The 14136-nt window shown below is 33.0% G+C and overlaps 1 protein-coding gene across 1 annotated transcript; it reads right to left on the reverse strand.

Annotated features, from left to right (window-relative positions):
• Positions 1-7898: 7898 nt before the first annotated feature.
• On the reverse strand, positions 7899-11785 carry LOC146734386 (uncharacterized). Its single transcript, XM_085508229.1, has 4 exons — positions 11315-11785; positions 9304-9432; positions 8586-8714; positions 7899-8047 (listed from the first exon to the last, which is right to left on the reverse strand). The coding sequence occupies exons 1-4, from the start codon at positions 11766-11768 to the stop codon at positions 7899-7901; spliced, it is 861 nt and encodes a 286-aa protein (XP_085364355.1). The 5' UTR covers positions 11769-11785.
• Positions 11786-14136: the final 2351 nt, after the last annotated feature.

The raw sequence follows: 14136 nt of genomic DNA on the forward strand, positions 1-14136 counted from the left end.
GTTTTGTTATTTCTGATTAGCCATCTTAATGTTTAATCAAAATGTACTTGTCACACTTGCCTATAGGCAACAAAATATTTCCTTAAAAATCATGATAGAGGAGTAAGACGTCGACAGAATCCTAAACTGACTATAATGGAATTACCTTTTGAATGCCAATGGATGTTGCTACCCCTGGTCTAATAGTGATGCCATTATCCTCCGGCAATGGCGTCTCTTCCTGTGGATGAATCAAAACCCGAACTCCAACAGTTTGGCCATATAGATCAATATATTCACCCTGTTCCAAAAACAATAACAGTTTCAAACCTATCGGAAAAATGAAAAACAAGAACACATTATTCAATCATATTATGTGGAAAATGGGGCAAAAATCCGATTATGTGATATTTTTATTCAATACTCCCCCTCCCGCCAAAGGCGAGATATAGCACAATTTACGACATGTAAACGAGCCGCAGGGGAGAGCATATATGAAGTGAACATCTTGTGGTATAACCGCCTTCGACAGTATCATTGCTTTCATATTATTTCAATGTTAATTTTGCGTGTCTTTGATTATTTTTGAAAATGTGTTGATCGCGCGAGCGAACCAGCGCAGACGGCGTAGTTCATCGAAATATATAAAGTTTTTTTTTTCATTATTTGTTTTCATTAAAATGTATGACGCAATTGTCAGGATTGTTTGTACAGAACATGTTAAACCTACTCAAAAAATTATCGTGTGATCAAATGAATGGCATGAATGATATTTTAATTAGACATTATAAATATAGGTTAGTTCACGGCCCTCGTCCTAATTCTCACAGTCACCGAGGGGCGTGATCTAACCGACTTAGCACTGGTCAATCAGCCTGAGAAAGATTCATATTAGCCAATCAAATGATGACATTTTGACAGCAATCAAACTTGTGAAATAACATTTTAGTACATTATGTTACATTGAAATAGAACCACACTTTCTCGTGACGCTGATTGGTCGAGGTCTGTTGGCCATGTGCTAATTATAAACAGGAGAAATATTATTTGAGATGTAATTATTTTTCATGAAAGTTTACGATTTTTTTAGGATAAGGGGTGAGATACAAAAGAACTCTTTCCACCCCTTGTTACAATTTGTTTTGTGTTTTGCCAATACTTGTTTGTTATCTGTCGATGTTCAAGTTAGCATTATCTGTCGATAAATTTTTTTAGTTTGTTAGTCTCCAATTTTTTTTACAAAATAACATTCATTGTAGATCAGATACGTGTACATGTATATGGTATAACCGCTATGGAATACATTGAACAATAAATTAGCCGTTTATTTACAGTCAAATATGAAAAAAAGGCATTTTACGAAAACGTATTAGTAACTATAGTGATTGTTAAACATGACATTTTTCAAGCTAATGATGCACAAATTTACCCGTAGCTTAATCGTATTAATACTGACACGAAAAATGGTTGATCATATCCTCCTGTATATCAGCTTTATGGAAACATATATTAGCTTAGTTACATCTTAGTTACTGGTAAAATAATTGCAATTATACTATTACTAGTTTTTGCTCCACATGGGGTAAAATAACAGTGAAATATGTTTATATTATTACTGCTACAAATATAGAACTACATTCACACTGAAGGTATGACATCAGTTATTTATGCTCATTCTAGTAAGGTAGAGGTAAGCCTATGCATCTATGCACTCTGATGGAGCATATTAAATATAATAACATCACATATAAACATTAACAACTATAGATGTTTAAGATCCAATTTACACGTGCTTCTTTAACTTTATTAAAACAACGTCATCGCATATTGTACTTATTTTCTTATTTTTAGTTTTGACTCACCATAGTTAAAGCCAGTTCTTGTAGATGTCATCAAGTCTGTCTGATTGATACCATTATTGAACGTATAACAGTTGCCATAGTTATCATGTTGAAATTGGTAGAAATCGCTGAAATTAATATAATTACATTTTAAAACCAAATTATAAGATTTGTCGGGAAACAGGAAAATACTGTCAAAGCCATGTGAAAATGAAGCAGAATTTAATAATGTACTAAACGCAAAATACAAGACTGAACAGAATGCCGGGAAACGTTGTCATTTTAAACTTTTAAATAATGTTAAGAAAAATAAATTTGTCATGCAAGTGTTATGGTTTGGCATTCCTCTCCACATTGCATGTAATTTTTTTCTAAATGTGTAGTTAAATGGCCACCATTTTCGCCCCAGTGAAAAACTACCTGAGTTTAATGGTGCCATTAAATGGCAATGACGAAGCAGACATATCAGTAAGCCGTGTCAGTGAAAACAAAAGTGAAAATTCGATCCAGTTCAATTGATCAGGGATAGATAATATGTGAAAATGATATTCTCCAGACTGATGTTCACACGCAAAATGTATATAAATGTCAGTTGTACCTGTTGTTACATTCATTTTCACTAAACGAACACTCGAGAACTAGGTCATTTAATTGATGTCCAAAATATTGAACTTCATTCCTCTTCAATTTTAAAACCCGCCGCATTTCCATTCTGGAAGAGCTAAACGAAAAAAAGTTTCTCCAGTCTGGAGGATCTTCTGAACGAACATATTGAAAACCATTGTCTCTTAAGTAATTTGATTGGAAATCTGTCAATAAAGTGCGATTAGAGATAATTCTGGAGAGGTTGACGTAACTTCTCTCATGAATCGAATAATAGTTATTTTGGAATCTCTGTAAAAGCGTTGTCACTTCTGAAAAAAAACAATTAAAGTTTAACACTACTTACTTATTCAATTTCCAAGTTTGTGATCATTTTAAAAATAAACTCGCGTTCATATTATATTATATCAAGATCATATCATAAGTTTGACATATATCAGAATTACACTCTTTGAGACAGTTAACAGGATCATAGCATATAGCATTGCATATATGGGTATGTACAAAATACAGTGAACGCCATTAAATGAGCGAGGTATTCAAAAAGAAAAATATATAATATAACGTAATAAACGTTTTGCGAGAACGGATGCAAAAACAGCTTGAGATCTACGATTTTCTTTTTGTCTGACTTCACCGCATATTACACTAGTTGCACAACATCTTATACATGAATATATGAATAGAAGTATATGTGAAATATACTACACAATGTAGCATAAATTATATATAAGTATATACCTGTACAGTTTTCTTCATCTGTCGAATCATAACAATCCATTTCACCATTACACACGTCATACTCACTGATACACCTTTTGTCATCACATTCAAATTCATTGTCAAAACAATCTCCTAAAATACATAATACCAAAGACTTTTAAGATAAGGGTATGCAAATTTTGTGACTTGTTTTTCCTTTGTCGATACAGTGATACCAATATTAATAACAATTTGTAAAGCGTCTATTGCGTTCTCTTTTGATATTAGCCAGTAATTTGATTTATGTGCACATGTAACTTCACCGTAATGGGATTTTCATTGTATCGTCTTTAGGGTTCTGATTACAATAGTGTTGTTCATTTCGCAGTCTTGTCCATAACAATGCAATTTTCTTATTGCAGTCACAATAACTTCAAAAGCAAAGCATTTACTCCTCAACACAATAATTTGTATTATATAAAATCACTTGATATTAAACGAAAATAAAGATTTCGGGATATGAGTTTGATACAAAATATATTTGAAAAAAAACAACATAATGGCGCCCAGTAGGCCATCTACAAGATAATTTAAGATTTTTAATAGCTAAATGGCTAAGTCAGCCAAATTCGTCCAGGTTACAAAACCAAAAACGGTATATAAACATATTTGATCATTGTATGTCTGTTAAAATGATACACAGTAAATTGGCTGGTGATTTGAATGTGATCTTGAATCATTTTTTTTTAAATAGCATTGTGCACAAATTTTAAATCGGTCCAAAAAATCACCAAAAAATTGTTGCAAAAAAGTATAAACAAATTTCTATGAGTTGGCCATATTAAATAGATAACAAAATTGTCTAGACTAACAGCATATTATCTCAGATGAGAGAGCTCCACAAATGCATGGAATGCAATTAACAGCTTTTCGTTCTATAACTATCAAACTATCTAAGTAGTCCGCCATTTTGATTTTCTAGCTAGGGATTGTGGGCAAATTATGGAATTACAATATCTGGTACAAACAAATATGAGAGAATGATTTATTTCATAACTTCAGAATTTTTTTGCTAATTAGTTCATATTTTCAGTGTGAATATTACTGTGTGTATATACTTAAAATGAAAATAAGAATGTTGAATAAAAAAATCTGTATGAGCTACTCTAATCGATGAAGTATATAAAATATATGAATAATTTGGTAAACAATTTTAAAAATTAATATTTTTATTTTTATTTTTGTTGTCATGATAACTATTTATATGTATAGTTGTCACCAGTATGCCATTATTTTCTAAACTTTCAGTCAATTTGAAATCCTGCTTTAGAAGTTATTGTTAATAATTTCAACAATTTTGTCATAACAGATGCTATGATTCATTGCTAAAGAATCAAGAAGGTGGTTACATATACTGTGGAATAGTTATAAAAATGAAAATCCCATTCTCCTGCATTTGTAGAGCTCTTTTATCTGGGAGCGTTATATTTTTTATATTTTTGAATTAACTAACACACACAAGTTCATCGATCCATATCTGGTTCAAGTTTCATCGGATTTGTATAATTATGGCATTGTGCTATTAATTGTGGACAACTGTGCATGACATTTTAGAATGGGTTGACACAATTACATCTGGACCTTGTTGTCATATAAGGTCATACATCTGTATTAAACCATATAAATGCCAAAATGAGACATACCGAGTTTCAAACGAAAAACATGTTACAACTTATCGTTGATTTGAAAATATCTACTACGGTTATCTCTTTATCTATTTTAGCCCACAAATAAAAATAAAAGTTATTAGACTGCTCCAGACAAAAGAACCAATCGTTTATATTTTGAGAGAAAATTCGATTAGATTTTTTAAAGGACCTCGGCCGGTTACCATGGGTACATTTTGAAGGCGTGTTCAAAATTCAAACATTCAAAAAAAGTACACATCGACCAGCAGATGCGGATGATAACAACACAGGTATAGAATAGTTTGCTGTATTTGAAATAAAGGCCAACGTTATTTTATGCAGGATACTTCTTCACGTGTTCTGATTTGATACAACCCCCACCAAGAATTTGTTTTTCGCAACTGAATATATTAAATTATATAAGTCTCCTTTGAAATAAATATTCAGATAATGTCGAGCGTTGTGGCTGGACCCAAATCTACCTAAATGGGGTACGTTACACTACAATAACAGGCTCGATCTTTCGAATACCAACTGTCACCTCGTGTGATTGGAACTCATTGATAATTCAACCAATAAAATAGTTACATTCATTCGTACAATACGCAGGATAATGGTATATAAGCCAGACATTAAAATCAGTGTTGTTTTATATACTGTCGTATAGAGTCACTTTGCATTTCAAGCCAACTACCACGAGATGTTCAGGTACAGGTTAAAGAACTCAATTGACCTTTAAATGAAGATTATATATCATTATTGAAGGGAGCGGGGGTAGATGGTACAGGTAATGATGGTGTTCATTAGTGAAAAGCTATTCGGTAAAACACCTAATTGCAGGACGAATAGATAACTTTTTTGATGTCGTGTGCATATTTGGTGTCACGTGATTATCCAATTTGTAGTATATTATATATATAGATATTACGATGACAAACTCACTGTAATCACAGAAAAATTCATCCGATCCGTCCGAACAGTCAGCATCGTGATCACAAACATACTTTCTTGGAAAACAGAATTTACCTTCCGAGGCATTATGACATTCAAACCCATTACACAAAGCTATAAAATACAATAATAACAACATATATTATGTTTCAGTGTTATGTCATGAAGTTAACATAATTTTCTTTTTGCTTTTTATCATCCAAACAGTCTTGGCTATAGACTGTTAAAATTTTGTAGAATTGTGAATAGTGGAACATACTCAAAAAACGATTTTAAAATATACATAACAGGTGCAAACATTCTCTCTTTTGAATGCTTAGCAAGATTTAGCAAGGCTTTACATAAATAATAAAAAAGTAACATGGTGAAAAAAAGAAATGACGGGATTTCCATATTATGCACTATATTTAACTTTTAACAAAACTATAATACATTTAAATTTGGAACTGTAACAGCCATTTTAATTATGAGCATTAGCAAACTTCTTACTGAGTGAATTGTTATGCAAATTAGCAATTATCTCAGCTTCTTTTTAGTGCACATCCCAGAACTTTAAAAAAATAGCTCCTAGACGCTTTGACCTTTTGTTTTGAAACTTTCATAAATGATTAACAATGTGTTTATCTTTAAAACGCCGTCGGGGCATTGTTTTTGGTTGAACAGTGTTACAACAATCGTACAGACAACTAGCCTGGGTGTTAATTTATGCATAAAGTAGTGAAATTTGAGCTACTGCCCTGCAAAATTGACAACTGGTAGACAGTTTTCAAGACGGCACTTTCTTCATAGTAAACAGATGTACCCATAAACCAATTTTGACAGGAAACAGAAGCATGGTTTAGAAGCAAATTTGTTTTAAATCACTTTTGACCAAAAAAGCACATTTTTGTGCATATTTCAAACTACAGTGTGCACAAAAAATACTAACAAAATTTTTAAATTCATACAATAAGCTTTCCGAAAATATATAGTTTTGTGGACAAGGGAGGTCATCTTAGTTTCCTAGTAACTAATTAAAATATCTGTCAGGTAAACTGCATCTCTACCTTAAATCAAAACATTCTCCAATCAGGGAAAACCGTGACGAGAATTATTATGATATTAAATATAATACCAGCTAGTAGCAATGCACGTGCATAGATTCATATTGTTCTTACGTTTTGTAAATGCAGAAATCACGGTAGAATTTATTTCGTCAGTCCAGTAATACCCCGGGTAATGTAACATTACGCATTGCCGTGAGATATCGTGGAAGACGGCAGTAAAACATTCACGAGTGACGTCACAACTCATTTTGCATTCCGCTAAGTTATTTACTGTAAGATTACTGACGACCTGTCCTTCTTCAAGTAGAAATCCCGAATTTGAATATTCGTCATATAACCCTGGTTGTTTATCGTCTGCCATAAAAAACAAATATACATCATTTAGGAGTATAACTCTACGATAAAGACTTCCCGTTTTCGACATCGTGAAATTCTTTCGTTTTTGGGGGAGAAAAAATCCTGAAATAAACAAGACAAGATAATTCAGAAATTTATTAAGAATAACTCGTAATGGAATGTATTCCCTATGCATCCATAAATAATTTCCATAATTACACAAGAATATTACAGAAAAAAGATAATTTGCTATATTCTCGATGCCATTTATTTGTCTTGAATTATGACTAATAGAAGATGAATGAAATTCCAAACCAACTCATGCACGAACAATACTGTATTTTCTGCATGAAATGAAAGAATTTCACAATGTCGAAACGAAAAGTCTTTATCGCAGTGGTGTATGCTGAAATGTCAGTAGCGTTGATGAGAAAACTCGATACAGTGATTGGTTGCACATGGAAGATTTATGAAATGTACGAAGTATGATTAGTTGCCACATATTTGCAGATTAAGAAATGTACATTTTATGACAAAACATAACAGTGACATTAGATAACAAAGCAAATTAGATTAGAGTTTTTAGCCGTTTTCGAAAATGGCCCAAATTTGATCTGGTAAACGACATTTTCTAGACAGTTCATACTTTAATCATATCAATTTGGGTATTTTTGGGGGGGTCGGCATTGTCGTACTTTAAGTCATGGTATAACGAACTGCAATTAGTTGAGGCGAAGAACGAGGCTTATAGTTTAATATTTGTACATACAACAATCAGCTTCGTCAAAGGGGTCGACACAGTCTACGACAGTGTCGCATACCATGTCATTGCGAAGACACCAATCTCTCGCATGACCATCGGGAGTCACATGACACACAAAGCTACGATCTCCATTGCATTCTGCAAATAAATAAACAACAGGCATTAAGACAACACAGACAAGTCACTAAAATAAAGTGTAACCGCAGCGTTAATAAAAAATATGCCAATTATTATATATTATTAGTAATTTATCATTGAGTGTATGATGCATTTATATTACATACACTTCTGTGTTCGTCATTTAAGGTGGTGAGCCCCCCCCCCCCCACCGTGTACTATCTACGAACTCAATATGGGAATATTGTAATTTAATGTTGGAAAGCCTAAGTTTAAAACTTTATATTATTACGACACTGACTTTAATGGTATAGCTATATAATTCGCTTATATAACAGATTGTTATTGGACAATTGTGTATGGACTGTTGTTCAAAATACCTTAGCTACGCATGTCAGTAAAACAGTGGACGCGATCTAAAAAAAACAGTAGACTAATTTATGGTAGGAGAGAATGGAACACTAATTTATGCCAAAAGCTAGTCTCTCAGCTCTCGCACTCAACGAGATCTCGGCGGTCATTTACATATATTGTAGTGTTGTCATTAATTCGTACTTACGGCTCCCACAGTCGAATTCATCTTCTCCACTTCTACAATGAGGCACACCATCACACATTAAGGATTCGGATAAACACTTCCCGTACTTGCCAGGCATTTTGCAAGTGAACTCATTCTCATTGCATTGTACTATGGACAAAATAAAAGGATTTATCTACCTATTTTAGTCAACATGTTTTACTACAAATTTGTAGGTATTTTGTTCAGCAGCTGATACTTTGAGTAACATATGTGAGACATTCCAAATGTAAATAAATCTTTTCTCCGATTATTGGCAAAAAACGTTGTTTAAATATGTTTACAAAGACCGCATATGTAGCGTAATTACAGCGTACCAGTCATCACGCAGCGTTTGTTCACATTCACGCGTTATATATGTCGCATTGTGAGCACTGGCGCTTTAAAGCGGGAGGGTCGTCACCTGCGCATGAACGGAATTGAGTCCCAAGCACACTAAAAACCCAAAGGCATGTTTGTAAACAATGATACGCTATGGCCATCTGACGCATGCGCAGGTGACGACTCTATGTCTGGTTGACATTTATATAACGATATATCTGCTAGAACCGAGTCGAATTTATTAAATACTCTTAGCATAAATCAGTACCAATTAAAATAAAACTTCATTGAGTACTATTGGTAATGATGCTTAACTATGTGGTTTAAAGAAGACGTGTTTTGAAATATGCTAAATAATTCAAAGAAAATAATGTCTCACTTCGAAGTTCACAGTTAAATTCGTCTTCACCGACACCATCAAAACAATGGATTATACCATCGCATATATGGGACGGTTTTAAGCACAAATCCATATATCTGCATTGATAATCACCATCAGCACATGGAGCTAAAAAGAAATCAATTTAGACATTCTAGTGTTCATACAAACAAACATTATGGAAACGAATGACTATAATTCAATGGAATAAAACGTCAATAAAACATATTAGAATACCTCAATTAATAGATAATATGCGGTCATGGTTTGTTCGAGAACATTTTCATTGCATGAATGTGACACTGATAAATGTATTCTTCGCTACTGTCGTAGTATAACGCTATTTAAATATAAATTACTTTGAAAACAACTACAAAAACCTCTATACCGCGATTCATGTACAATATAGAGGTGAAGTGTCCATAACTCTAAAATATTTATATTTGTTGAGGAGCAAGACATTTCACTATAATCAGGTTAATTATTAAACATTCACGCTTTCAAGCAGCCATAAGAGTACGGCTGGTAATCAATAATTTAATGACACACATTTCTTTGAAATTCAGATGTAAAATTCTAATTATTTCCGTTTCTAAAATGTTAATACATAATTAAATTTGTAATTATCCTATATTGTCACTATAATGGCATTCTATCCAATAACTGTCTGTGACTTATATTACAAGAAACATCAACAGCTTAATGTTTACCCAAAACCTTCCTCAAATCAGATTTAATAACGATTGTCAAAATTAGGTACATAGTGCATTCGCGCATTTTTAGAAAAGATACTCAGTTACAATTTAAAGATTTTGCTGCTTCTGATTTTAATTGTGCCGTAGAAGGATGTGCTACACGTGGAGCAGGATATGTTCAGTCTTTTACTAACACTTCGTTAACTTTCTAGATTAAAGTGACCTCACTGTATGACTCTATGCTTACTTTTATTTCTCTGGTTAGTCATATGACTGAAATAAACCTTTATTTCTAATCTACCAGATCGATATTTTTAAATATGGAACAAAATTTTAATTTTCTTAGAAAAATGGATGATTGCATTGTTTTCCCGAAATCATTCGTTCGTTTATATGAACAGTAAGGAAGAAAAAAATCAAATAGCTCGCCCAAAGACACAAACTGTCAAACTAAACTCGTTTGAGAGTCACTATTTAATATGTATAAAATAAACTAATTTTCTTACATATAAATATAAGCCCATTGAGGCGGTGTTCGATATATATACACACATGTAAATAAATACAATATACGCATGGCAAAATGTAAATGTTTCGTATGTTACACTTCTATTAAGGCTTCATGTTATGTATGGATTATGTTTGTTCTAATTTAGTTTAGTCATATATACGGTACTTGATCTTTTTTTTATTTTGAGAAATTTTAAATTCATTGAAAAGATTTATATATATACATGATTTGAAGTCGACATTTATTTTCAATGACGCCACAAACAATAGGCTGATATCGGGGATACACAATTACCACAATCAGAACTTACTCAACCAGAGCAGTGTTCACTCATTTAAAGTATTGTACTATTAAAGCGCCATGAATGATTAAATAATAATTGTGTGTCCGGTTAGTAAATAGCATAATCATAATACAGTGTTTTAACAAGGATGTTAAGCAGCTGAGTGGTGATGTTACCTGTGTGTGCCACATAAATGTAATTAATATAATATATTATCTGCGATGGTTTTTTTACAACACTTTCTCTACCCCCTAATGGTGATAGCTGCTTTCATCAATCCAATCCAAAACATTAATTATACAATAAGTGTTATTATAAAAAACATGTTTGACAAATCACTTATGTTGTTCCGATTCGCTGTGTTTTTCAGGCTGGTTGTAACACGTTTGTTCAAATCTTATGTTGGCACCATTGTATTCAAATGTTGTTCTTATAATATTAACAATAAGTTGTTGTATTAAATGTAATTATTAAAACGAATAGTAATAACACACAACTACATTCATTACTCTGTGTTCCTACCTGTATATGTGTTACGTAGAAACACCTCCTCATTTAGCATTTCCGTGAGTTTTCCATACCCACTGGCGTCTATCGCACTCCATCGTACCTTATTAGTATTGCAGATCGTAACAGCCGGAAAACGTTGTGCTTTTGATTCGACGATAGCGGTTGATATACTTGTTGGGTACTCGAAATACAGTTGAATTAATTCAATAGCTTGCCATATATACACTACTGATACTGTCAACAAAATAATGGTCCAAAAAACCCTGGCAACAATGGAGCTAGCATTAGTGACTCTGCTTACTCCGTGCGCTGTTGTCGTGTCAGCGAACTTCAACAATATCGAACAACACGTGTCAACGTGAACGTTATCATCTTGCATACTGTCACGCGGATCAAAGGGTGACGTAGAAATGCTTCTGGGAGGACGTCCATCGCCGTAATAAGCAGAACTCTCACTCAGCTCCATTGGTCTCAGTGATGTTCACACAAGTGCCGAAGTAGCTTTCACTTCCACTATTATTAGGAGTCGACCATTTGAGACTAGGGGGAGAGACGATATGATTGTGCAAATTAATGTTTTATTTTATTTATTCTTAAGACAATGTTTTTTATCAAGATTATGTTCTTGTAATGTTTTTGTTTAGAAATGTAGATTTTTTTATCAGGGTCTACAATCTCCCATCTCCCCCACAGAGTTATGGAGAATGGTTAACCTTTAGTAGTACTAATCATGAATTTGAGTCGGATACATAATACAAAATATTTATACTGCTCTTGAGAGCATATGTACGTCTTATTTATTTCTGTCTGTTATAACTCATAACATACTGGTAATAAAAAATGTATTAATCATGTAACTTTAGTAATGTTTCTACTATCGGAGGGGCTATGCGTTTAAAGTCCTTTCTGGTCGTTCATTCATCTCACAGTACCAACATCGCTATAATTTTATAAGATCTTGAGCAAATGAGGGCGTATTTAGTTAATTGCTGAACTATTATACTAATACATGATATGATGTTTCGTAAAGTATTATCTTGCAAATATGGAAGTAAGACAGAATGACACAGCTGTCAGCAAAGCATCCAATCATGAAAACAAATGTTTCTTGTAGGGTTTGGTTTGTTCCATGATAAATTTATTCCAAGTCATTAGTAAAATCCTACACCCGAGTTTCTTGCAATATACGCAACGCTATAGTTAAATGTTTATTAATCTATCGGGAATAATATAATTAAAAACTAATTATTTAGTGTATTCCCCACAGTATCTACTTCTTTACTGCATGAAAAATTATTGTTTTATTCAGTCTCCATATCCATTACGGGCAATATAGTTTAACCAGTACAGTATCACGATATATATAACAATTCATTCAAGGTACACGGCCTGTACTTTGACGTTACCCAATACTACATCGGATCAGATACATATCGCCCTGTAAACAAGATTTTGATGGTATTAATCATAGAGGAAACGCTACACTCTATTTACTTCACTACCTATGAATATTCATCGAGAAATTTTAGGAATCAATCGGAATGGTATGTGATAAAATATCTGCGTGGTATTCACATTGAATCCGAGCTATTGATGTTTGGTTTTCATTTCGATTGACCACTTGTTTGGGTTTGCCTGGCATAATGAAAATACTGCTTTTGCTCAAATGTTATCATTTCATTACTACTTGACACTGTATGACTAATAATCGATTAGAGTATGTCTGTCATAATCCATGCGTTACAAAAAGCCGTACACAGAAACAAATTAAGCCCGGCAAGTTTTAGACTGTTTTATTTTGCCCAAATTGTCCGTTTCCATGAACAAGAAACTTTTGGAAGTAGGTATTTTATTTTCCGTACATTTGTTTTTCGAAATTTAATTCTAATCAAATATTCGTTTATATAAGCCAGGATTATTTTCAATAAATTTGAATGTAAATGTTTGTTTTTATTTAACGGTTGCAGCAATCAGGGGTGATCTTCCTTTCATGTTTATGGTTACACTGAAAATAAAAGTCTGCAACTACTGTTTAAGTACAGTTCTTTTGAATGGAAAAAAAAAGAATCTGATTTTAGATATTTAAAAACAATGATTCTACAATTAAGTGCAAACAAAGCAAACAAAACACATGTTTAAAATACTGTCTACTATCTGTGAACGTGTCTTTAGTGTATAACTGAAATCTAAATCCTTGGGTCTGAGAGTACATAATAGCTAACCTGCCAGTACCTCTCAGATCACTAAAACAACATGTGTATGTGTATGTCCTTAGTATTTTTAATCTAGAAAAAATACACGCAATTCCAAATTGAGGTTCACATTTGAATACCACGGAGTACCTCGCATCGTCTTTGCATCGTGAAAGCTTGCATCTCATGTTTGAGAGAATTCTCAAAGAATTGAGGAAATTGTCGAACTAATACCAGAATAATTACAAATATTATTTTATTCTCAGCTTGAACAGCCCTCGTAACCAATCGGCGTGATGTACGGCTGGGGAACCATTATATCGGAGACGAGTGTTTTCATGGCATATATATATATATACTGTTCACTTTGCACTTTGCATTCGAGTCCTCTTGTACGAATACATTTCAGTATATCAATATTTATTTATTGTCAATTTCTATTAATTAAGCTATAGTTTACCAATTTGAAAACATATGGGACACATCTGCATGCGAGTGTGTACATCAGGAATGTTATTAGCGTATCTTAATTTGCATAAATGTGTTAGATGAGATGTTTTATGGGTTTATTAGTTGCAACAGCCATAAAATCCAATGTCACCAGGCTCCTTCTAAAATACGTTCGTCCTGCTACTCAATCCT

The sequence above is a fragment of the Saccoglossus kowalevskii genome, chromosome 14, assembly GCF_978046115.1.
Source record: "Saccoglossus kowalevskii chromosome 14, keSacKowa6.1, whole genome shotgun sequence".
Lineage (NCBI taxonomy): Eukaryota > Metazoa > Hemichordata > Enteropneusta > Harrimaniidae > Saccoglossus > Saccoglossus kowalevskii.